This window comes from Myotis lucifugus, unplaced genomic scaffold (genome assembly GCF_000147115.1).
Source record: "Myotis lucifugus unplaced genomic scaffold, Myoluc2.0 scaffold_53, whole genome shotgun sequence".
NCBI lineage: Eukaryota > Metazoa > Chordata > Mammalia > Chiroptera > Vespertilionidae > Myotis > Myotis lucifugus.
The window spans coordinates 2271278-2297507 of NW_005871101.1; the positions used below are offsets into that span (position 1 = coordinate 2271278).

General features: G+C 42.0%; 1 protein-coding gene and 1 pseudogene across 4 annotated transcripts in view; one reads left to right on the forward strand and one right to left on the reverse strand.

The window, feature by feature from the left end:
* Positions 1 to 12828, reverse strand: part of PRKCI (protein kinase C iota) — a 67227-nt gene extending 54399 nt beyond the window's left edge. For 2 of the 4 annotated variants that reach the window (XR_002829312.1, XM_023753897.1), the window contains exon 1: positions 12585 to 12828. Coding sequence is in view for 3 of the 4 variants with exons in the window: in XM_023753897.1 (XP_023609665.1) it covers positions 12585 to 12685 (101 nt within the window). In the remaining variant the exon portion in view is untranslated. The remainder of the gene's footprint in view (positions 1 to 12584) is intronic. The other 2 variants (XM_014455958.2, XM_006088893.3) reach the window with 2 other exon arrangements.
* Positions 12829 to 20014: 7186 nt separating this feature from the next.
* Positions 20015 to 21191, forward strand: LOC102419690 (annotated as a pseudogene).
* Positions 21192 to 26230: the final 5039 nt, after the last annotated feature.

Sequence of the window (26230 nt, forward strand, 5' to 3'; positions counted from 1 at the left end):
TCATGTCCTCTTCCTCAGCCCTAACTTCCACAGATTAACCACCCATAAGACTGTCAACCATTCTTTCCATGTCATAATTTTTAGATCTCATACCCTCATGTTCACCATTTTCCCAAAAAATCCCTATTTGCCAAAATTGGCTTTTAAATGATTCATATTTTAAGGTGGATACTCAAAAAATGTATGAATAGACATAAATGTGTAAGCAATAGTATGTAAGTCCACCTAGCAGCCATTCATTATAAAACTTAAAATGTAACAAAAAGTAGATAAGTGGATAAAAAAGCTGTGGTACTCAGTGGTTGAATGTGGACCTATGAACCAGGAGGTCACAGTTCAATTCCCGGTCAGGGCACATGCCCAGGTTGCAGGCTTGACCCCACTGGAAGTCAGGCAGGAAGCAGCTGATCAGTGATTCTTTCTTACCATTGATGTTTCTCTCTCTCTCTCTCCCTCTCCCTTCCTCTCTGAAATCAATAAAAATGTATTAAAAAATAAAATAAAAAGCTGTGGTACATTTACACAATGGAATACTACTCTGTGTAAAATGGAAGAAAATTTACTCTTTGCAACAGCATGGATGAGCCTGAAGAACATTATGCTAAGTGAAATAAGCCAGTCAGAGAAAGATAAGTACCATATAATTTCGCTCATACGTGGAATTTAATGAGCAAACTGAACTACCAAGCAAACTAGAGACAGACTCATAGATAGAGAGCAGGCAGACAGCTGGGCAGGGGGGATTATGGGTGGGGGAGAGATTGAGCAAAAAAAGAAAAGAAAAAAAAGAGATAACTCATGGACATGGACAACAGTGTGGTGATTGTGGAGAGGAAGGGTGGGTGGAGGTGGAAGAGGGCATAGAGGGGATAAATGGTGATAGAAAAAATAAAATAAATAAAAAAGATGTTTTAAGCAGAAGCCTGGGGTTTCTCCCAAGAAGCCATGCGAAGCCTATGATTTAATCATATAGTAGTCATCCTTCCAAAGGTAAGTTAAACAGACAGAATGACTCTAAGGGAACACTTACATAACTGTCTCTATGTGTCACACTCTGTTCTAAGGGTTTACAAAGTTAATGTAGTTCATGTGCTTCCTCTATTTTAAACTCTTCAAATGCCTTTTGTCTCTCATGCAGAGTAAAATCCAAAGTCCCTAGCGTCTACAAGGCCCTCTGTGAACTGGCCCTGGCTACCTCTTCTACCATCAGACCTATAAACCAATGTTTGTAGTCCACCGCCTACCCCAGCTACAATGTAAGCTCATTATATTCCTAGTGGCCAACATAATGCCTAACACAGAATGGTTACTTGATAAATATTTGTTTGAAGAAACGAAGGAACTGACACTGTGTTAGGAACTGTGAATAAACCCAAGTATTTGGAGCATAGAGCAGGAAATAAGAAATTAAAAATTTCAGACATCTGCAAAAAAAAGTTAAAACTGCAGTTTTAGGGGCTATTAAAGGTAAGCAGAGAGCCAAGCATAGAAACTGAATGGCCTTTTTTTGATAATCATTCTCTTCCTAAGTATCTCATGGTTTTCTGCCCCTTCTTCTACGAACCCTCTTGCCTTGGCTTTCTTAACAGTATGCTACCCTAGCTCTCTTTCTACTATATTCTGAACACTTTTGTCTTCAATCACAAGATATTCTTTACACCCGCTCTATTATTCCTTCATTTATTCCGACTCTCTCTCAAACCTACTGCACATTCAATGTTTTAACTATTATCTCTATGTAGGGGTCTCCTAAATCTGTAATTTCAACTCTCTGTAGTATTTAAGACTCTTGATAATCTGGTTCTAATTTCTATTCTCAACTTGATCCCATCATTCCCAACACAAATTACTACAAATATCTGGTTTAACTCACAATCCTCAAACATAAGACCTTGATGATCCAATCTTTAATCCTGGCATTTCCTCAGTTTAAGGCTCGGTTTATGGAGGGAGGTGGGGATCAATCGTAACAGGCACTTCAACACAACTTCCATTAAACCTTTTTCAACTGAACAAGTCCAATGGTCTATATTTCTAAACCTGTCCAACATGTATTTTATGTTCCACCTTTTGTTATTTAACTCATCATATACTGATAACACATCCTCAACTAAATTGTAAACAACTAGAAGACACAAATTTTGGACTTTTAAATATATTCACATAACCAGTGACATAATTAGGACTCAAATATTTCTTAACTAAATATAGAAGAAATATTTTGTAGGAGAAATCCATCTTCCAGAAGATGTACTTATGACAAGGGAATATCACTGTTTCTTTTGCCTATAAACAGTTATAGAATACTGAGTATGTTCCAGGCATTTAAAGAAACTTTATCTTACATAATCTTCAAAATAACCATCAAACTAGACATACTAATCCTATTTTACCAATTTAAAAAGTAAAACACTTTTCAACTCTAGAACACTATCTGCCAGTGTCTCACAGATAGAACATAGAATATGAATTAAAATCCAAATCTTCAAATAACCTCATGGTGGATGCTTTAATCTGACCTTCCCCCTCCGCACTCCCCGCCCCCAGATTCACCCATTAGCAATGGAGCATTTATTATACCAGCTTCTGGAAGTATTACCAGCAGACAATCCCCAGCTGTCAGCCTCCTTCAGAGATTTCACTCTTTGCATATGATCACACCCCCTTCCTAGAAACAGCCCACAACCAATGACTAATTCGATGTGGGGGTATAAAAAGGCCCTAGATGTGACTCAGGAAAGCTCTGAAGTGTGACCTCCTCTTCAGAACTCACTCTCTGGAGGGTTAACTAAGGTATCTGCTGAGATTTCAGAGCATCTTGATTCTTTCCTACCTAAGCTTGCTCCCTTCCCTTCCCTCTTCCTCCATAGCTATCGATTCCAAGAGTCCTCCTGTATAAATCTCCTTCATGTTAATCTGAGACACAACTTTCCACACCAGCTATTATCAGATGACACTGTTTTGACAAAAAATATAATGGATACAGTCAATCACACCTTTAAGAGATTGGCTAATGAAAAATGTAATCCTTGTTTTGGAAATTAGTCTACTTTAATACCTGAAGGTAAATAATTTTTTGATTCTTCAGAGAAAATACATTGCCAACATATATAAATTATACATATTTTATGTCTCCTCCAACTAAATGTAAAATCCATGAGAGCAGGAACTCTGTTTTGCTCACTGCTATATCACCAATACCTCAAGCAGTGTCTGGTCCAGAATGGTCGCTCACTTAATATATACGTTAAATGAATGGAGGTGTCACATGCTGTACTCTAAAGAAAGCAAGGGAAATGTAAAAATAAAAAGCATTCCAGAAAAGAGGAATGGCATATAAGAGGCAGCCAAAGTATAATGGTTCAGACCAGGAGAGCTAAAGCCAGGATGCTTGGGTTGGCATCAAGGCTCTATCACTCACCAGCTGTGTATCCTTATGTGCGTTACTTAACTTCTCTTGGCTCAACTTCATCATTTATAAAATAGGAACAATAACACCTCATATGGTATTATAAATATTTAATGGATTGAGTGAATTCATCTTTATAGTATTTAGAATAGTGCATAAAGCATACTCTATATGTATTGAATAAATTTAAAAAATAGCCCGGCTGGTGTGGTTCAGGGGTTGAGCATCAACCTATGAACCAGGAGGTCATGGTTCGATTCCCGGTCAGGGCACACGCCCTGGTTGTGGGCTTGGTAAAAAAAAAAAGTTATGTATTCACAGAATAATTTAAATAGAAGTGAAACCTCATTAGGGAGATAAAAATAACCCAACCTTCTAAAAGCAAAACTCAGATGCTTCTGGTTTAATATGGTACAGGGAACACACATCTATATCTTTTCATCCTAAGGGCCCACTGAAATGACAAATTATCAAAGGCTTTGAAAACAAAAAAAGGCACAAACAGCATACCAGGAACTATGAGAAAGTCCTAGAGGACTGAAAACAGATGGGATAAAATTGACCCCAGAACCATACCAGCCCCAAACAACAAGAGTTAAGAGGAACCTTAAAAAAGAGAAGTTTTATTGACACAAGATTACTTTTCCCTCCTCTAAGCATCTAATCACATCACCTGGAATCTTCAAGTGCATAACACTTACATAAGCATTCATTATAAATTCTTTTTTAAATCGCTTTAAAGAAAAAACTATGAGTTAAAGAGTAGAATAATGTTATAAACCTTTACAATGCAAAAATTACTAAGAAAAATCATATGAAAAAACGAATAGAAGTATAAATTCAAAAATGTTCCTTTCCTAGTGGAGGGTCAGTACTCTAGCTAAACTAGTAAAACAAAAATGGGCAAAGAACTTGGAACATATATTTCTTCAAAGCGGATATACAAATGGCCAACAAATTTATGAAAACATGTTCAACATCACTAATCATCGGGAAAATGCATATCGAAACCATAATGAAGTATCACTGCACACCCATTAGGGTGCTGACTATTTAAAAAAGCACACAGAATGACAAGTGTTGACAAGGATGTGGAGAAAAATTGTTGCATTGTTGGTGGAAATGTAAAAATGAAATTTCTGTATAATCCAGCAAGTCCACTCCTGGGTATATGTCCAAAAGAACTGAAAGCAGATACTCCACCAGATATTTGGACGCCCATGTTCATGGCAGCATTATTCACAATAGCCAAAACATGGGAGCAACCCAAATGTCCATCAACAGATGAATAAATAAAATTGTATATATATATATGACTAAAGGACTATTCTGTTTTGAAAAGTAAGGAAATTCTGGCACATGCTACAACATAGATAAACCTTGACTTGAAAAAGGCCAGTCACAAAAAGACAAATACTGTAATGGTTGCACTTACATGAAGTATCTAGACTAATCAAATTCACAGAAACAGAAACAGAATAGTAGTTATCAGGTGTTGTGGGGAAGGGAAATGGGGAGTAGTTCACTAAGGACAGAGTTTCAGTTTTGCAAAACACAAAATTCTGGAGATTGGTTGCACACAATATGAATGTAGTTAATACTACTGAAGTGTACACTTTAAAATTTTTTTTTCTTAAAAAGAAAAAAGAAAAGCAGGAAAAGGTATATTATTTAAATTATAAATGTAACCACAAGAAGGATTAAAAATAGTCAGATGAGAAGATAATGAAGAAGTGTTAAATTCGTCATCATTCATATTAATCAATAAATATATTAAAACAAAACAAAATTTTAAAAGTAATTAACTCTGGGTGGTGGAACTGGGGATTTGGCTGAGACTAGAAAAGGAAAGAAGATGTACTTTGTACTTAGACCCTTCTGAATGGTAGGAGTATTATTGTTTTTAATTCTTTATTGTTGAAAGTATTACGTATGTCCCCTTTTCCCACCACTGTCGTCTCCCAGCCTGCCCCAGTCCCAGTCTACACCTCCCCCATGCTTAATGGTATAATTATTAACTTTTCTACCATGTAAATGGATGATTATAAAACTTACTTTCTAATAAAATAAATATAAATGAAATATAAAACTTATTTTGAATAACTTCTATAAATTGTTGTTTTAAATATTTAAAAAATTTTAAACAGAAAACAGTTCCTTCTTCTAATGACATTACAGAAAATCTGCCTACCTTAAAGCAATTTTTCTTTCAAAATATGCTCAAGGTTATTAGTGCGAGAGGGTAAGGGTTGGCAGAAATGTATTTTAGAATTAAATCAGAAGAGAAGGAAAGGCTCCCATAAAATTTCTTTGGCAAAAACAAGTGTGACATTATCATTTTTGAATGCAAGGAGAAAATAATTAGTATCCTCAAGCTATCACTTCCTTATTCAGGTCCACATGGAGTTAAAATTAACACATATGTAAGCATGTCTATAAACAATAGGGATTTTTCAGAAATCTTATTTTTTCTCAAGAGCTAAAAAATACTTATCAGAACATACAAATATTTTTTAAAAATCTGTGCAATCCTTAGAAAACATGAATACATACTTCCTAAAGAGACTCAGTGAAGGAGTCGTGCTTTATCAACTGCCACTCCTTAAGTTCCAGAAACTAAAATATTTAAGGGAGTTTTATAAACACTTCTCTAAGTAATTGGGAAAACACCATGTTCATACACTCCATAATCACCAAATCCTTATCAGAGTAGCAAAGCTAAAAATGAGCTGCAAAATAAAGATATTACATTTTAAAGGTATAAAACAAATTATGCAGGAAAGATTTTTTTTCTTGTTTTAACTTCAGTGTTACATAAATTACCTCCTACTACTGGTCTTCAGAATATAGTCTGCTTCACCACAGAGTTTCCCAAAATGACAAATTCAGGTACAGTTTTAGCTAAATTTTTTAAAAAGGAAAAAAATGCATTTTTCATTTTGCTACTGAACTTCTGAAGACATTCATTATGTTCCTATGTTCTAAAATACAGAATCTAAAGTTTTTCCTTAGGACTAATTGCTTTTAGAAATAAATACAGAGAACCACATTCAGCCCTTTTGCTATCTCAACATAAGCTTTTCTCCTTAAATGTATAATCAGAAATAAAAGTTTTATTTGGAATCACCAATATAATAGACTTAGGCAGGGTTATCCATAGATGGTAAAACCATAGGTGAAAGGTTTTGTAGGAATAGAATATTCATACAATCTCAAAGTATCACCCGTAAAGTTAATTGTTAATTATAAAAAGTCATAAACCGTTTTAAGTAATAAAGGAGATCGAAAATTGACTCCAAAAGAATAACTGTGAATATGAATCTGACAATAAAACAAAAAAGTTACCTTAAAAAGCCCTACTAATATAGTAAAAGGGAAAAAAGAAATTTCTCTGTGGCTTATTCAGCTTCAATGTTAACATCCATAAAATGGAGATAATGATATATACCTCTGAATATGTGAAAATTAAATAAAAGTAAGTGCAAAACCTATCAGTTCTTGGAACATGTGGGTACATCACGAAAGTTAGTTCCTATACTCTTTAACATACTTCAAGGGCAAAAAGGAGACTGGGTATCTTTGAACATAATTTATTACATTTTTCTAGATATTGATCAAATTTCATTAAAAAATCGATCACTGCTAAAATTCAACACTGTCTGGAAAACCTAGCCATACGGTTAAGATAAGAAAAATAAATGAGATATATAGAAAAAAAGAGACAAAACTTTTTTGCAGATGGCATTTTCTACCTCTAAATTCTAAGACAGTTAACTAAGAAATTAGAACTAATAAGGTGGCCAGTTTGACTTAAGCATACAAAATTTGATGGTATATAATAAAATGGAATAAAAGCAACAGAAATTTATAAAAGCAATTTATAAAAGAATGATAAACTATCTAAGAATAAACTTAACAGGAAATGTGCAAGACCTATGGGATGGGAACCTTACTGAAAAACATGAAAGAAATTAATAAATAGGTATTAAATACCAGATACTAGTAGTTGTAAGACAGCTGAATATTATAAAACTAGCAGTTCTCAAATTAGTCTATAAATTCAATGCAATTCCAAATCAAAATGCCAGTAAGATTTATTTATTTGGGGGGGGGGGAACCTATAAAAATCTTCAAAAATTCATCTGGAAGAGAAAATATACAAGAATAGCCAAGATAATCTGGAAACAGAAAATTAATGAAATGGGTCTTTCCATAACATACATTAAAATTAACTATAGTCCGGCTGGTGTGGCTCGGTGGATTGAGCGTCATCCCATGGACCAAGAGGTCCTGAATTCAATTCCTAGTCAGGGCACTTGCCTAGGTTTCGGGCTCGATTCCCAGTAGGGGGCGTGCAGGAGGAAGCCAATCAATAATTCTCTCTCATCATTGATGTTTCTATCCCTCTCTCCCTCTCCCTTCCTCTCTGAAATCAATAAAATATATATATATTAAAAAATAAAAGCCTCAAACATTTCATCCTCTAGCAAGGCTTCCCTCACCCCAAGCTCCTCTCCAACATCCATCCCTGCAAATACCTTACACACACATTTATTAACTCTTCTATGTCTTTCCTCCTATAAGTTTCTTAGTTTCTCAAGGGCAGAGCCTTGTAATTATCCTCTGTGTCCACCCTAGCACCACACGCCTGGCTTATAGTAGGTGTTCAACAATATATATATATATATTTTTTTAATCCTCACCGAGGATATGCTTTTCATTGATTCTAGAGAGAGAGGAAGATTGAGGGAGAGGGAGAAAGGGAGAGGAAGAAAGAGAGAAAAACATTGATTGTTTGCCTCCTGTACGCCCCCAACTGGGGATCGAACCTGAACCAAAACTGTGACCCTTTGGTGCACAGGACAATGCTCTAACCAACTGAGCCACACCGTCTAGGGCCAACAAGTTTATTACATTGAATTCAAACACATTTAAGTAATATGTGAAATCATAAGCAAGTCTGGAATTTTTAAAATTCATGTTTTAACAAGGTCCATTTCAATCATTAAAAAAACAACAACATTCAAGTTACCTTAAAAAGAGGTTTGGGAGTTGTATTAGAAAGCTATCCTGGACCTCTAGGGAAAAAAAATTTAAATATGTATGTTTTTATTGATTTCAGAGAGGAAGGGAAAGGGAGAGAGAGACAGAAACATCAATGATGAGAAGAAACTTCGATCAGCTGCCTCCTGCACACTCCTACTAGGGATTTAGCCTGAAACCCGGGCATGTGCCCTGACTGGGAATCGAACCATGGCCTTGTTCATGGGTGAATGCTCAACTACTGAACCACATCGGCCCCGCAGGGAGAATTTTCTGTAGAGAACTGTTTCTTCTCCTCTGCTTCATGAGATCTTGCACATGGTCGGTCCTGGGCTCACCAGCCTCTCCCTCAACTCTTCAGCTTAGTCCTCACTACTAACACGCAACTTATCTCCGTATCATCTAATTCAAATTTCTGAGAGGGTTGTTTGGGTTTTGGTTTTTGGCACCAGGCCACTATGTCCTTTCTCTCTCCCCAGTAAAGCTGTGGATCAATTGCTCTATGGTTAGGTGCCATGCCGAAGCTCTAGGACCAATAACTAACATTCCCCCAATTCTCAACTCCATACACTATTTTTATTTCCTTAGAACCATTACTAAAGTATATCACTAAAATTATGTTGCAATACTTTAAAAAACAAGTCTTGTCAAGACTTGTTAACAGTAAAAAAAAAATCCTGCCGATTTCTTCACTGAACCAGCTATACATTCCAAATATGCAAGGAGTTAACAATCTTTTTATCTGTAGATGGGCACACAAAGAATCCTCTGGATTGTTGTAACTGCTCAAAAGCACTTTTTATAAGCTTTTTGCAAAATTTCCTAAACACTGATAATGTAAAGAAATGAGTAGTTAAATCCCATAATAACAAGTAATTTCATATAAGGATAATCACATCCAATGGCAATCTATCACTAACCCACAAAACCTGTTTCTCTTCCTCGGAACTAAGGCCACTCACTGACAAGCTACCGTGGCAAGGAAAGAGGGGTTCAGAATAAGAGTGAGACAGGCACTCTTAGGTGGGCTCCAATAAAATCAGAGTCTCAGTGCTTAAAAACTAGAAAAGAATCTAATTAAATGTCTGATAGCTAGGAGACATCACATTTATACTAAAAAGAAATTTAACAGAATGATAACACTATACACATCTTTGAAAGGAGAGGGCCATTTAATCACTACAAAATGCTGCTATTCCAAGATTCAACATTTACTGGATAGAAATATTGTTAGAAGGCAATAAGGGGAAAGCTCTTGGATAATAGCTATTCAGAAAATCTGAAACAAAAATACTTTTTCCCAATGCAGATTGTCCTTACATTTCTTGACAAGAAGGATTTTTATTTTAAAATCAGGTAGGTGTTCTAGTGAGCCAACCTGTTTATTAACTATCCTCATTGGTGACTCATTTTAGTTTCATCTGCAGTAATGTGCAGGTGACTGTAATATCATAACCATCCATTTAGACTATTGTTAAAAACATATAATCTTAACAGATCTAATTTCAGAGGGCAGAAATTGGTACAATTTAGAGTGCTGATGTTGTCTTTAAATGAGGCTTGAAATGAAGGCACTATTAGAAAGCTTTCATTAAATTAAAAGCACTAAAGGGCAAGAGATTCATTCCTTAGCAAAAATTCATAGGTATAAAATAAAACAAAGAAAATGTTAGCTTGAATGTCTTGGAGAAATTTTAGTCAAGCATTAAAAGGGTAATGAGCCAAGAAAATATGATAATACATTCCTAAAGTATAGCATACTTTGATTTCTTTCCAAAGGAGGAGTTTACAATGATTTTAATTTACTAATTAGGCCTATGTACATTTGTCAAACTAATAAAAATGGGAACAAAGAAGCACCAGTTTCTTCATCTTCCATAGTTGGAATAATTGAAAACTATCCATATTTAATAAGTCAAGAATTTATATATTTTAAGTCATAAAGGTAAATCAGAAAACTAAAAACAGTAGACTAACATTAAAAATTGAGAGGCACCAGGAGGAGAAAAAGCAAAAGGTAGTATGCATCCAGTTTCTCATCTTTCAGAGTATCAAAAGATATTATCTAAAGTTGATAAATCACAAAACAGAACTATAACCTTTAAAATAATAAAGGCAACCTCCAGAAGAACCAGAAATCAACTGTCAACAGTAGTTACCTCTGGAGGTTGGGAAGGTGAGATGGGGAACACTTTTTATTTTACATCTGTACAATTTGTACTCTCCTACCATGTGTGTATATTCATTTTTTAATCTATCTTTTAAACTACCAATAATCAGATACCTTAAAAAAAAAACCAGGTACTGTATTTCATGCCCTGTACCTAACAACTCATGAACTGTAGACTTTATAAAATGGAACACACTCTAAAGTGAAGTATCTATTAAATTAAAGGTAAGATAAAAGAAGCAAAACTTTTTTCCCATAATGCAAAATTCATAGCTGAGTCAACTGTGACAACTACAAACCATTTAAAAAAACAAAAAAAAAACCTACACACCATTCTTGGCATTGTTTTAAAATCAAGACCTCCTTGATCACCCTGGCTGGTGTTCCCAGTGGTTAGAGCCTCAGTCCCGCACGGAAGGGTCGTGGGTTCAATTCCTGGTCAAGGGCAGATACATGGGTAATAGGCTTGATCCCTGGCCCCAGTTGGGGTGCGTTCGAGAGACAACCAATCGATGTGTCTCTCTCACATTAATGTCTCTCTCTCTTCCCTCTCCCCCTCCCCACCCTATCACTCTCTCTAAAAATCAATGGGGAAAATATCCTTGGGAAAATTAACAAACAAAGACCTCCTTGATCAATTTAAACAAAAACACTGATATTGTCCAAAATAATACCTGTGAACAACTTCTGAATAGAGTCAAGCTGATACACACAGGTCAGAGGCCTCATGGCAGCAAACAAAATAAACTAGTATGTCCTTACATCAGTCAGTAACATTTAGGGGTTTATATTTTCTTTGAAATCAAAAGGAGAGGCATTTTGAAAGTTTGCTATCTTCACTGATCCTTTCAGGAATGTACAAGTATGCATTGCAGTTTCAACCTCCCAGTGCCTGAGTTTTTTAAAGCAATTTATTTCTGCTTGGACAAGCAGTTAAGACATGCCAAGACGGTTGGGTTTTCTGTTAACCCTTAGCTTCAACCCTTTATTCTCACACTAACATTTCACCTTTCTACTTCTCCTAAATATAATTAGATCAAAGAAATTTAAAAGCCACAACTGAATCCAAGGGAATGGGGACACTTCAGGTCACCGATTATGTTGGACTATGATTTAATACAACAATCTCAGGACTGGATTATTTCTGGTAAACCACAGTAATTATAACTTAGATAATAATATGAATAAAGATCACAGATTTTCCAGCTGTGTCTAGCCTCCTCCTCTTCTCACCTTGCATGGTCTCACCCTATGGGAAGATCCATGAAGCAACAACACTGACAGGGAAGCGTTCACAAAACTTTACGCATGCACAATCTAATCTTGGAGACATAAATACCCAATGCACATCCCCAAAAACGCATCGACTCTACTCTTCAATAATAACTGCTATGTCTAATTTTCTGGCAGCCGGACCACAGTCCAGATACATTTGGTGAACTCTCCTTCCTAGGCAAGGAAGGAAACCCGACTTAGAGAACCAGAGGCCCTGGGCCTGCTGGAAATCCAAAGGGCCAGCACACTGGAGCCCCCGTCTTTGCAGCCCACAGCAAACTTAGTTCACCGAGGCATCGCTCGGAGTCCACTCTCAACTCCGAACCACACGTCCGGACTTCACGACCTCTAAACCCGTGTAAATGTCCCATCAGGCGAGTCCATCCTACCCACCAGGTGGACCTACTCGATTCCAAGACTCCTCCCTGGGACCCTACTCGGGACCCTCAGCCACGCGACTCCCAGACGCGCCCCGCACCACCCTCTGAGGGTGCTCCCACCCAGCGCCCATGCTCCTCCCCCGGCCACTCGGTCACCCATCCCGAGTCCCCAGCGTCGCCCCCCCAGACCAACCCGCCACCACATGTCCAGTCCCCCGCCACCTCTGCAGCCCCGCACCCTGCCCGCCTCCAGGCCAAGGGGCGCTGGCCTCCCCCCTCCCTCCCCGCCTCCATGCCGGGCACTCACCCGCGGTAGTAGGCTTTCACCCGGACCTGGTGAGCATGGTCCCCGAAGCCGCCGCCCGCGATCGGGTGAGACATGGTAGTGCTGTCCCTCTGGGTCGGCATCTCCTGGCTCCCCCGCCTCGACGCCGGAGGCCGAGGGGGCTGGGGGCGCGCGGGGGGACTCGGCTGCCGGAGCCTCCCCGGAGCCGCGGCGCGCCGCTCCTCTCCCTGCGCTCCTGCCCGCGGCGCGGACCCAAGGGTCGCCTCGCCCGGGCAGCCGGAACCACGCGGCTCCTCCCACCGCCCGCGGCCACCACCGCCTCTACCGCGGCGCGGAACCCAGCACGCCTCCCCTCAAAGCCCGGCTGACCATTCCGGCGGAGGGCGAGGACGGGGGGGGGAGAGGACGGGAGGCGCCAGCCACCCCACCCCGTGCCGAGCGAGGGTCTTTGGTGGCAGCCGTGTCGGAGAGCGCGCGCACGTTCCGGTCGCTGTCGTTCCGTGAAAAGCCCTCTTCTGTCGGGAAAGTGGTAGCGGGGAGACGCTGCGGCCTCGCACCCCGGGGTCCCGACTTGGTGGCGTCCGTGGTCAGCCGACTAGGGATTCCGGGAGGTTTCCTGAGCGGGTTTCTGGGATTTGGAGTCCCCGGGGGATTCTGGGACTGGAGGTTCCTTCCGTGCCGGGCGCCCCGCCTCCTCGCTGAGTGTCTCCAGCCTGCGCCCCAGGAACCGTCGGAGTGGAAATCCTGGATCCAGCTTGGGCGTCCCAAGTCACTGGAAGTGCCTGGGCTGCGTCACGATCTCTGGCTTTTTTTTTCTGTGATGAATTCTCCCTTCCGATTGCATTAATCATCCCCATTGTACAGTGCCTTTTTGTAGGAACAAAAGTTTGATTACCTGCCCAGCATAGCCTCTTTCATGGATAGAATTAAATAGTGTAACCAATGTACTAATGAAAGTAATAAAGGAGGAAACTCAACTAAGGAAATATAGAAGACTGACTTTTCTTCCTTCTTGGCCCCCATAGCTAGGACCGTGTATATTGCATAGAACAAGTGTACCATGAGTATCCAATCCATCCTTCCATCCATCCATCCATCAGCATTTTTGTCTTTTAACACTGGCTAACAAAGGATTAAAAGAATCTGTCCTTCCACTCGTCCTGGCTCTGTCACATACTGCAGTTAGAGATAGCATGAATCCAGCCCCTGCATCAGTCCTGGTACCAAACTGTTTTTCCAAATTGGCTGCACCATTTTACATTTGTACCAACCATGTATGAAGGTTCCAACTTCTTTATGTCCTTGTCAACACCATATTCTTTTTGTTTGTTTGTTTTATTGCTTAAAGTGTTACAAAGAGTATTACATATGTGACCTTTTTTTTCCCTCCCGCCCTTGACAATCCCCTGGCCTCCCCTATCCCCCAGTGTCTTATGTCCATTGGTTATGCTTATATGCATGCATACAAGTCCTTCGGTTGGTCTCTTACCGTCCCCCTTCCTGCCCCCCAATCCTCCCTGGCCTTCCCGCTGTAACACCATATTCTTCATTATAATCATCCTAGTGTTTATGAAAGTGGTATGTCATTGTGTTTTTTTTAAACAACTGTATTTTATTTATTTTTGTAATCTTTACATGAGGATGTGTTTATTGATTTTTTAGAGAGAGGAAGGGAGAGAGTGAACAAGAGAGAAACATCAATGTAAGAGAGAAACATCAATCGGTTGCCTCCCATATGAATCTCAATTAGGAGTCAAACCCATAACCTCTTTGGTGTATCCTGGATGATACCCCAACCAACTGAGCCACCCTGCCAGGGCCTCATTGTGGTTTTGATTTGCATTTCTCTAGTGACTAATGACTTTTCATGTTTTTATTGTCCTTTTGTATATTTCCTTTGGAGAAAAGTGTCCATTTAAATCCTTTGGCCATTTTAAAATTGGGTAATCTTTTTTTTTATTGAGTTGTTTATATATTCTGTAAACAAGTTCTTCATTAGATGATTGCAAATATTTTCTCCTATTCTGTGTTTTGGTTTTTCATTTTCGGGTGGTATCATTTGCAGCACAAAAGTTTTTAATTTTGATTAAGTCTAATGGGTCTATTTTTTGTTGTTGTTGCCTGTCCTTTTGATGTCATGTCTAAGAAGGTTTTGCCTAACTCAAGATCATGAAGATTTACAATTATTTTTCTTCTAAAAGTTTTATAGTCTAACTCTTACATTTAGGTCTATGATCCATATTGCGTTAATTTTTTGTGTGTAATATAAGTAAGTAGTCCAAATTTGCATACGGATATCCAGTTGTCCCAGAACCATTTGTTGGAAAGCCTATTTTTTCCCATGAATTGTCTTTATTCTTGTCAAAAATCAATTAACCAAAATGTGTTTATTTCTGAACTAGGGGCTCAGTGCACAAATTTGTGCACCTTGAAAGGAACTGTGGGCTGTGAGGCTGCGGTGGGCACAGGGGTGGGTCTCGGCCCATCTTCCACATCCCCACCCGCCCCCTCCCGCCACAGCCCCCAGTCCCCTGACTGCCAGCAGCCCTGCTCCCGCCACCACTGCTCCCACACACTGATGGCACCAGCCCTGCTCGCACCCACTGATGGCACAAAGTGATTGGGGCTACGAGTGGTGACTGCTGCCCCAATTGTCCCTCAGGAGCAGGGGAAGGTGGAGAAGCCCTCAGGGGCGATTGAGGCCGGCGCCGGGTGCCAGCAGCAGGTGCAAGCAGTGGCTCCGGTGTTGGCAGCAGTTGCAAGCAGGCCAGCGCCAGCAGCAGGTGCGAGTACTAGACGGTACCATGATACAAAGGAGCAAAGAATTTTCAGTAACCACCAGAGACTCGCCCCGATGACAGTGACAGGTGCCATGCCTTGGTCTGGCACTCCCACTCACCTGCTCCACCATCCTGCCACCCACTCTGTTCCACGCTCTGCCACCTGCTGCTGACACCCGTCACATTCCACGGGTGCACATCACTGGTTGTTCGGTTGTTCCACCGTTCAGTCTATTTGCATATTAGGGTTTTATATATATAGATTCTCAATTATATTCCATTGATCTATATATCCATCCTTATGCAAGAATCACACTGTTTTCATTACTGCAGTTTTGTAGTAACTTAAAACAGGGAAATTTGAGTCTTACAACTTTGTCTTCTGCAAAATTGTTTTGACTATTGAACACGAGACCGTGCGAGAGTAGCTCGCTGCTGCTTGCCTCAGCTGGCCACCCCGCCCACCACCGCTTGTAGCTCTCCCACGCACTGTAGCTCGCTGCCCCACCCTCCTGTAGCTGTCTGCCACAGGTAGGTCGCTGCCCCGCCCTCCTGCTGATCGGTCACAGCATAATGACCATTTGCATATTACCTCTTTATTATATAGGATTGCTGCTTTGAAGTCTTTGACTGCTAAGTCCAACAGCAGTGTCTTCTCAAAGGCAGTTTCTGTGTATATGGGTCCCACTTGCCTGTTTCTTTGTATGTCTCATAATTTTTTGTTTGCAAACCATATATTTCCATAGTAGCAACTCTGGAGACTGATCCTGACTGGCTCCAGGGCTTGTTGTCATAGTTGTTTGTTTATTTGTTTAGTGACTTGGCAAAACCGATTCAGTAAACTCTATTTCCCCCTCACTATGCAGCCTCTGATGCATTTCCTCATAGGATGCAGCTTTGGCATACACAATGTCACCTTGACTTCTCCCTCCCATGGGAATGACAGTGGTTTTAGTCAGGTTCTCTCTCTCTCTCTCTCTCTCTCTCTCTCTCTCTTTTTACTTCCCCCTCTTTACTTTTCAAATTTAATTGCAAGTATTTGGTGACAAATATCTTTAGGAAATTCACAATGTAATGATTCTTATAAGATGTTGAATAATAAAATACATTTAAGAAAAAATGGATGAAAAACCTGAAAGAACTGTGTGTTGGGAAGGAGACTATGAAAGAACATAGTGAGTAGAGCATTATTACAATGTCTCTCTTCTCTTTTAGACATTTTTTTACAATTTTATTTTACAAATGTTATACTTTACAAATGTTAAAATTGGCCTGTTTCTAGTGTGTAATAGAGTGACTTTTAGAAAATTTGTTCAATTGTTCATTCATCACCATAAATCAGTTTTAGAACATTAAAAAAAATTTAATTAATTTTTGGAGAGAGAGACTTCGATTTATTGCTCCACTCATGTATGTATTCATTGGCTGTTTCTTGTATATGTCCTGACCGAGGATCAAACTGCAACCTTGTCGTACTGGGACAACGCTCCAACCATCTGAGCTACCCATCAGGTCCTAAACATTTTTACTACCCCAGTAAGATCCGTCATGCCCACTTACAATTAATTCAACTTACACCTCTAGCCCTAGCCAACAAGTAATCCATGTTCTGTCTCTAGATTTGCCCTTTCTGGACATTTTACGTAAATGTAATCATATAATATGTGGTCGGTTGTGTCTGGCTTCTTTCACTTAGCATGCTATTTTTGCATTAGTGCAGTAGTTCAAGTTAGAGTGTTCTGATATGCCAAGGTTCCGAGGTGTTTTTTGTTTTGTTTATCTTTGTTAATCCTCACCCAAGAGAGCGTGGAAGGGAGGGAGGGAAAGGAAAGAGAGAGAGAAAACATTGATGTGAGAGAGAGACATCAATTGGTTGCCTCCTGCACAAGCCCTGACTAGGGCCTGGGAATGATCCTGCAACCCAGGTATATGCCCTTGAGGGAGAATCGAACCCTCAACCTGCAGTGCTCATGAGGACCCATGCTCCAACCACTGAGCACATAGGGAAAGGTTGCGGGTTTAATTCTCTGGTCAGGGCCCATACAAGAAGCAACCAATGAATGCAAAATATGTGAAACAACAAATTCATGAATCTCTCTCTCTCTCTCTCTCTCTCTCTCTCTCTCTCTCTCTCTCTCTCCCTCTCCCTCCCTCTCTTTTTCTCTCCTTCCCTCCCTAGTTAAGTTCCTTTTCCTTCACCTCCCTATCAAGCTTTTGGCTGGTTTACTGTTATTGATATCACTCCCAGCTGTTAGCCTCCACTAATTGGCAATGTATTGCTCCAGTGTTTTTGACAATACCTTGAGGCATAAATTACCTCATTGTCTGAGGCAATGGTTGTTTTTTTGTAATTTTGATCAGTGTGGTTGTTTCAATAAGGAGAGTATACCAGGAGCTCCTCATGTCTCCATCCTGGAAGTGCTCTGACATTAATTCTTAAAGTCAATAAGGCACAAACATTTATGTATATAGGATGATCAGGGCACAGAAATGATGTTACTTTTAGTAACAAAATACCAGAAACTATCTAATCATCTCTTTGGCTAAAGAAAACCAGACTGTGTAAAAAGGTTTACAAAGAACTTGGCATCACATTAATCACATATTTAGGAAAATTTGGCTTCCTTTCTAGAGACTGAGCTGCTCTAACAAGAAAATGACTGATCAGAATAGATAAAATTTTATATTCAGTTTTAATTAGCCTTATTAATGAGCCCCGAAGCCAGGATCAAATATGAAAATTTGTTTGCTATGTTCTTGATGTCATCTAATATATCCTGTTACTGGGTCTTTCATGCCTGTTTCTCAATTGAGAATCATATGATTAAAATAGGAAGTCAATGGTAGACACTGTGAACAAGACTCAAAGCCCATTATCTTTCAGTTGTACTTAAAATGGTGCTTATGAATACCTTCAATTTTGTGTAAGCCTGTTGCCCTTAACCTAACATTCTTCAGTGGTTACACTGAACATGTGATAATGTCATTAAAAGGAGAGAAAAGTGTTTAAACTGCAAGTTCTAATCATTTAGAGGGACTTTTTTTTAAAAATATATTTTATTGATTTTTCACAGAGAGGAAGGGAGAGGGATAGAGAGCCAGAAACATCAGTGAGAGAGAAACATTGATCAGCTGCCTCCTGCACGCCCCCCACTGGGGACGTGCCCGCAACCAAGGTACATGCCCTTGACCAGAATCGAACCTGGGACCCTTCAGTCCGCAGGCCGACGCTCTATCCACTGAGCCAAACCGGTTCTGGCTAGAGGGACTTTTTGACCTGTGGAGATAAACAGTGGGCCCTGGGCTGAATTACATACTTGCCTTACTGCAATAACTTTAATAGGAAAATAATTAATTAATTCTCAAATCCATAGGCTTAAGGGACTTAAAACATTTTGGGCTAACATTCTCTAATTTTGTCATTATCAGAGTGCTTGTCCAAGGTGGAGCAAAGAAATAACCTGCTTGGAGAATGGTGAATGAGACAATAACTAGTGGACACAGGTCCTGTGGGATCATGTCCTAATATCACATTCATTGTTTTATTTAACCTTCAAGAGCAGAAGCCATGACCAGAACTCCTGATTGAAGTCCTGATAGCTGAGACTTCATGAGAGACTTTAGTTTTTATTCTGTTGATTAACATAGCAAGCAACAACCCCAAGACTTCCCTTTACCCTTCTTTCTCCTACGCCCTCACACCGCCCCATTGACATCGGGCCAACTTTATCTCCAAGTTATCTGGGTACTCCCTTTACTCCAGCTGCACAAACTTATTTCCACTATATCTCCCAATCTCACTCCCACACGACACATAATTTATGACATAGCAGTTTGGGCCTTAATTTATTTTGCCTTTGAAATAAAAGATCTTGCACTTTGAATTTAAAATAACTTTAAAATTCACGATATGTGTTCCCTGATAATCACAGAAAAGGAAGCTTATTCATTGATGCCAATGACACATATTTCTGATTTTGTATATGTCATTTCCTCTACTTAGTCTGAAATGCCCTCCCTAACTTAGTCCCTGCCACTCCTGCCCGAGTTCTACTCTCCTTCTCACCTCTGCTTCCCTGCCGGAAGCCGGTCCATCCTTGCTGCTTGACACAGTCGCTGCAGGAAAGAAACATCTGCACAGCATATGTTTCAAGGGACCTGGCATATATAGCATACTGTTCTTAATATGTTTGCTCCCCTTAGCGCTATGTGTTTTAACCAAGGTCACCTCTCCGAGAAAGGTTGTTTCCCCAGGTGGGGATTTTTCCCTGAAGTTAGGGAGGGAATAAAATCCCTTAACTAAGTGCCAGGCGGGTAGTTAATCACTTTAACTACGAACAATCACGCTTAAGCTACAGAATCTTTACTCCCTGGAATGGAGATAAGAAACGCCTTAACCTTTGGAATGAAAATTGACAGGATTAAAATCAACTGGTATAAATACAGATGTAGCAAGACAATAAACATCAGATCCTGATCGGATCCTAACCAGAACTTGGCTGGAGATCCTGGCTAGAGGTCCTGACTAGGCTGCTGATCAACTGAAGGCTGTCTCCGTGTCATTCCTTCTTCGCCGACTCTGTCTGCACCTTTGGGAACCCGTGGACCTGCTGGGACTGGACCCCAATACCAGACGGCCGTTCTCAGTGAAGGACCTTGCTCTCACTACTGAGGCGTGACCATGGGCCTGCTCACCTACCTGAAGACCCCATTCGTCCTGCACCTCCTCATCGGGTTCGTCTTTGTGGTGAGTGGGTTCGTCTTTGTGGTGAGCGGGATGGTCATCAACTTCATCCAGCTCTGCACCCTCGTCCTCTGGCCCCTGAACAAGCAGCTGTACCGCCGGCTGAACTGCCGCCTCGCCTACTCGCTCTGGAGCCAGCTGGTCATGCTGCTGGAGTGGTGGTCCTGCACGCAGTGCACGCTCTTCTCCGACCAGGCCACCATAGACCGCTTAGGGAAGGAGCACGCCATCATCATCCTCAACCACAACTTCGAGATCGACTTCCTGTGCGGGTGGACCATGTGTGAGCGGTTCGGCGTCCTGGGGAGCTCCAAGGCCCTGGCCAAGAGGGAACTGCTGTGCGTGCCCCTCATCGGCTGGACGTGGTACTTCCTGGAGATCGTGTTCTGCAAGAGGAAATGGGAAGAGGACCGGGACACCGTCATGGCAGGGCTAAGGTGCCTGGCCGACTACCCTGAGTACATGTGGTTTCTCCTGTACTGTGAGGGCACGCGCTTCACAGAGAAGAAACACCGCGTCAGCATGGAGGTGGCCGCCTCCAAGGGGCTGCCCCCCCTCAAGCACCACCTGCTGCCTCGCACCAAGGGCTTCACCACCGCGGTCCAGTGCCTGCGCGGGACAGTCGCAGCCATCTATGATGTCACTCTGAATTTCCGGGGAAACAAGAAGCCGTCTTTGCTGGGGATCCTCTACGGGAAGAAGTACGAGGCGGATATGTGTTTGAGGAGGTTCCCTCTGGAAGAGATCCCGCAGGATGAGAAGGAAGCGGCCCAGTGGCTCCATAAGCTGTACCAGGAGAAGGATGCTCTGCAGGAGACGTACAACCAGAAGGGCGTGTTTCCGGGGGAGCCCTTCAGACCTGCCCGCCGGCCGTGGACGCTCCTGAATTTCCTCTTCTGGGCCACGGTTCTCCTGTCTCCTCTGTTCCGCTTTGTCTTGGGCGTCTTTGCAAGCGGCTCTCCCCTCCTGATCCTCACGTTCCTGGGCTTTGTCGGGGCAGCTTCCTTTGGAGTCCGCCGACTAATAGGAGTAACTGAAATAGAAAAAGGCTCCAGCTACGGGAACCAAGAATTTAAGAAAAAGGAATAATTAATGGCTGTGATTGAACACTTAACTTGATGGTGGTGTCCTATTAACTCAATGAAAAACAGAACCACACACACAGAGGAAAAAAAAGACACTTAGAAACTATTTTCTTGCCGAAACCGGTTTGGCTCAGTGGATAGAGCGTCGGCCTGTGGACTGAAGGGTCCCAGGTTCGATTCCGGTCAAGGGCATGTACCTGGGTTGCGGGCACATCCCCAGTAGGAGATGTGCAGGAGGCAGCTGATCGATGTTTCTCTCTCATCGATGTTTCTAACTCTCTATCTCTCTCCCTTCCTCTCTGTAAAAAATCAATAAAATATATTTTTTTTAAAAAAAGAAACTATTTTCTTATTAACTGATGACTAATATTAACCAATAAACTTGAGCAAAGAGTAAAGAAATCAGAAAGCCTGCCGGATGGAGACTTCACAGCGCACCGCAGGGCCGCCTGTCGCTGTGGGAGACTGGGGCGTGGAGGGCGGCGTCTGCTCTGGGCGGTGTCTGCTCTGGGCGGTGGCCCCTGGGGTCCGGGGTTCACCCAGCGCCATCGCTCAAGGACTCTGCTGGCCAGAGAGAGCAATGCTTCTGCTCTCTGTCTATATTATCGCATATCTAGAGAAGCTGCTCGAAGTATTCTACGTGACTGCCGCCATTGTCCTACTCATTTTCCTAGCCCTGCTACTGGAGTTAATCCAAGAGGACTTAGACCCTGTGACTTATGGCAGATGGATATTACTCATGTCCCATCTTTTGGCAAACTTTGCTATGTGCATGTTTGTATTGATACCTTTTCTCATGTTATCCTTGCTTCTGCACGTACAGGAGAAGCCTTTAAAGATGTAAGTCAACATTTATTCCAATGTTTTTCCTACCTAGGAATACCAAGGGCACTTAAAACAGACAATGGGCCTGCCTATACCTCTAGAGCTTTTAAAAACTTATGCTCGCCCAAACCAGTTTGGCTCAGTGGATAGAGCGTCGGCCTGCGGACTGAAGGGTCCCAGGTTCGATTCCGGTCAAGGGCATGTACCTTGGTTGCAGGCACATCCCCAGCAGGGAGTGTGCAGGAGGCAGCTGATCGATGTTTCTCTCTCATCGATGTTTCTAACGCTTTATCCCTCTCCCTTCCTCTCTGTAAAAAATCAATAAAATATATTTAAAAAAAACAAAAAACTTATGCTCTACATTCGGCATCGCACATACTACAGGAATACCCTACAATCCTCAAGGCCAAGCAATAGTAGAAAGGGCTCACCAAACTTTAAAAACACAAATTAAAAAATTACAAGAAAATGAGTTTAAATATTCCTCTCCTCATCATGTTCTACAACATACTCTATTTGTAATTAACATACTAAATGTAGATTCTGAGGGAAATTCCCCGATGTACAGACATTGGAACCCTGATCTAACTAAACCTAAAGTCCTCGTCAAATGGAAAGACTTGCTTACAGGAGCCTGGAAGGGACCTGATGTACTTTTAACCTGGGGGAGAGGATATGCTTGTATATTTCCACAGGACGCAGACTCACCTGTGTGGATTCCAGACCGTCTAGTCCGACCTTATGTCTCACCGCCCTCCGTCTCCACCTCACCCTAGCACACCTGACCAGTGCCCGTCTGCAGCAGATGTGCAGCCCTGAGCTGGAACAATCTGTCCATTGGGAGGATCACATGTGCCTCCATATGTCCCAGCTTTGCCCCACATCTTCTTTCCTTTTTCCTTTTTTTTAAAATCTAACTACTTGTTTGCTGGTTCTTTGGCCTTTGTCCTTCTCTCCTGAACACAGCCTTTTCTAGAATCTCCCTACCCTACTGTTCCAGGAAGGGCACCTCCCTTTTATGCTGTGACTAGGGGTGTCTGGTATATGCCCCATACATGGAGTTGTCTTGTGACAAGAGCCTGACATCCTGGGCTGAGAAAGCCCTGTCCCGGGACTCTCCTTTGTCCTGTATTGGCCCCTCTTACCCTCGTGTCAAGAGGGACCCTCTTCTTACAATCCAATTGCCCATATCTGTTGCCTGAGCTCTCTGTTCATGCTGAGGTTGAAGCCTCATGGTGGCTGGTACCATGGATCTGTCTCTCATCCAACGGCGTGAGCTGGGCCCTCCCTGGAGAAGAAACCTGGGTTCCCCAAGATATGTGATCAATGCAGGGGCCCCGCCAGCAGGCGAGGGCATCCCAAGGCAGTTGCTGGGCGTGGAGGCCACGGCAGCATAGGCTACCAAGGAGACAGAACTGAACCTCACATCACCCTGCTTGGCCCCGGAGGATGGCTGGTTAGTCAAAGACGGGTAAGATTCCTCAGGGAGGAACGACCTAAGACAGGCACAGTCGCAGAGGGTCCGGCAGGAGAGAACTTGGGGGTCAACAGAGGTGGGGCACAGATCCTCACCCCCCCAACTATGCAGGGGCTTGAACACTCGCCCCTTCTGAGCGAGGTCTCCTGCCCCCATGGCTGCTTCCCGCTTCCCACGCTCAGCTCAGATCGGGACCCAGGTAAAGACAGAGACTGGCTAACAGCAGCTGCCCTCTCACTGCAACAGGACTTGTTTCCCATTTCTACCTTGGACCACAGGGAAAGGGGCAGCTGAAGGAAAGGGCTGTGTCAGGATGCTGCCTTCTTCCCTTTCTTCTCCTTCTTTTTTCTAAACACTTCCATGCCTTGTAGTTCTTTTGCTTTCTTTTCTTTTTCTCTCTACTACCCTCCATCCTCCATAACAGCTGACCCAGAGGACACAGCTTACTCCTCCTTGGACACCGACACCACCATCAAGCACGGCCCTGATGGACCCTTTGATGCAGCCCTTCAACTCGCTGACACTTCGGGAAGCCCAATGCCACTGACGCCGCCCACTAGCCAGATCAACAAGGACAACCAAACCCCCGACTTGAGGACAGCTGAAATCCCTTGACTGAGGAGGCCAGCAACCTTCTACAGGAACGGGGCTCCTTGTGCGCTCCATCCACTATGTTTATAGCTATGCTCACTGTAATTGCTTGCCAGTCTTCTTCTGAGTCTTAAACGGCCCAATCTGAGAGGTGGCCACTGATTTGCATGCGCTATCATTTAAAAAATAAAAAGGGGGGAATTTGCCGGAAGCCGGTCCATCCTTACTGCTTGACACAGTCGCTGCAGGAAAGAAACATCTGCACAACATATGTTTCAAGGGACCTGGCATATATAGCATATTGTTCTTAATATGTTTGCTCTCCTTAGCGCCATGTGTTTTAACCAAGGTCACCTCTCCGAGAAAGGTTGTTTCCCCAGGTGGGGATTTTTCCCTGAAGTTAGGGAGGGGATACAACCCCTTAACTAAGTGCCTGGCGGGTAGTTAATCACTTTAACTACAAACAATCACGCTTAAGCTACATAATCTTTACTCCCTGGAATGGAGATAAGAAATGCCCTAACCTTTGCAATAGAAATTGACAGGATTAAAATCGACTGGTATAAATACAGGTGTAACAAGACAGTAAACATCAGATCCTGATCAGATCCTAACCAGAACTTTGGCTGGAGAACCTGGCTAGAGGTCCTGACTAGGCTGCTGATCAACTGAAGGCTGTCTCCGTGTCATTCCTTCTTCGCCGACACCTTTGGGGACCCCTGGACCTGCTGGGGCTGGACCCCAGCTCTTCCCAGCCTGTTAGGTACCCGTTCTCTTCATGTTTCCTCTTCTTCTGCACTCCTGCTCGACACTCTGTTTATACGTCAATTACAGCCCGCATTGCACAGTATCATACTTTATTTTCTTGCTGGTACATTCATAAGGTTGGAGCTCTACTTTGTTCATCTCTGTATCCTTGCACCTAGCACATAATAGGTTCTCAGTGTCTGTTGACACTGAACAACACCACTTTGCTTCATTTTTCTTATCTATTAGAAAAGGATAAGCATTTGCTTTACTTGAAAAGGATTTCCTGAGGCTGGAGCACATTTAATTCTTAAAATTTTAAGTAGCAAGTTGTTAATACAAAAAACACATGACAGAAGAGGTTTGTTTTAATGAACCATCAATGGAGAATTCTGTTAAGCAGAAAAATCAGCAATAAAATTATAAAACATTTGCTTAAGGAAAGTAACTGAATATTAAAAGGTCTAAGAAACCTCAACATAATCAGCTCCAATGGGGTTAATTGGTGCCAGGCACTAGGCTCTCTCCTTCTTTTCAAGAAAGTTACAATCTAGATAGAATGTCAGGACATACGCCAATAAAAAGAAAAATAATGCAAAACAGCAAACTATGTGCCAAGAAATGACAAAGAGCAATTGCAGCAGCTCCTGAGTACTACCTCAGGAGCCAGAAGAACGCATTTATATCTGACTAGACTGAAAGGCACAAGGTTGACTAGTGAAATGATGTTGAAAGAGCCTCTATCAAAACATAGAAACTTCATTTATTTATTTTTTAATATTTTTATTGATTTCAGAGAGGAAGGAAGAAGGAGATAGAGATGGAAACATCAATGATGAGAGAGAATCATTGATCGGCTGCCTCCTGCACGCCCCACACTGGGAATCGAGCCCGTAACTCAGGCATCTGCCCTGACTGGGAATCAAACTGTGACCTTCTGGTTCATAGGTTGACACTCAACCACTGAGCCATGCCGGCTGGGCTAGAAACTTCATTTAGAAGTGTCATTGTTTAATGACCTTTGCACACCAAGTATGCTGTCACTACTAGCAAATGACCTTCAAATGGACGTTACCCTCCGATTTGAAATGGCAAACCTGTTCATGAGGATGGCATATTCAATTGAAAATGTGAACCTAATCTAATAATGTTCCCAGCTTCAGAAGTTCACCCACCCCAGTTTGTCCTCCCTCAGTAATCTAGTTCTCCCTCAGCCTCTGGAGTGAGCTCCTGGGACTCCCCCACAAGGTTGCCAACCTTTCTCCCCCCGACAGAAGACCAGCTCATTTCTCTACCACCTTCACCTACTTCCTACTGGACTCATATTTTCATATGGCATTTCTGCTGACCTTGAATTAAACCATATCCTATGTGGGGGTCGCAGAGAAATCAGGAGAAAAAGCAGAGCTGAGTCTACA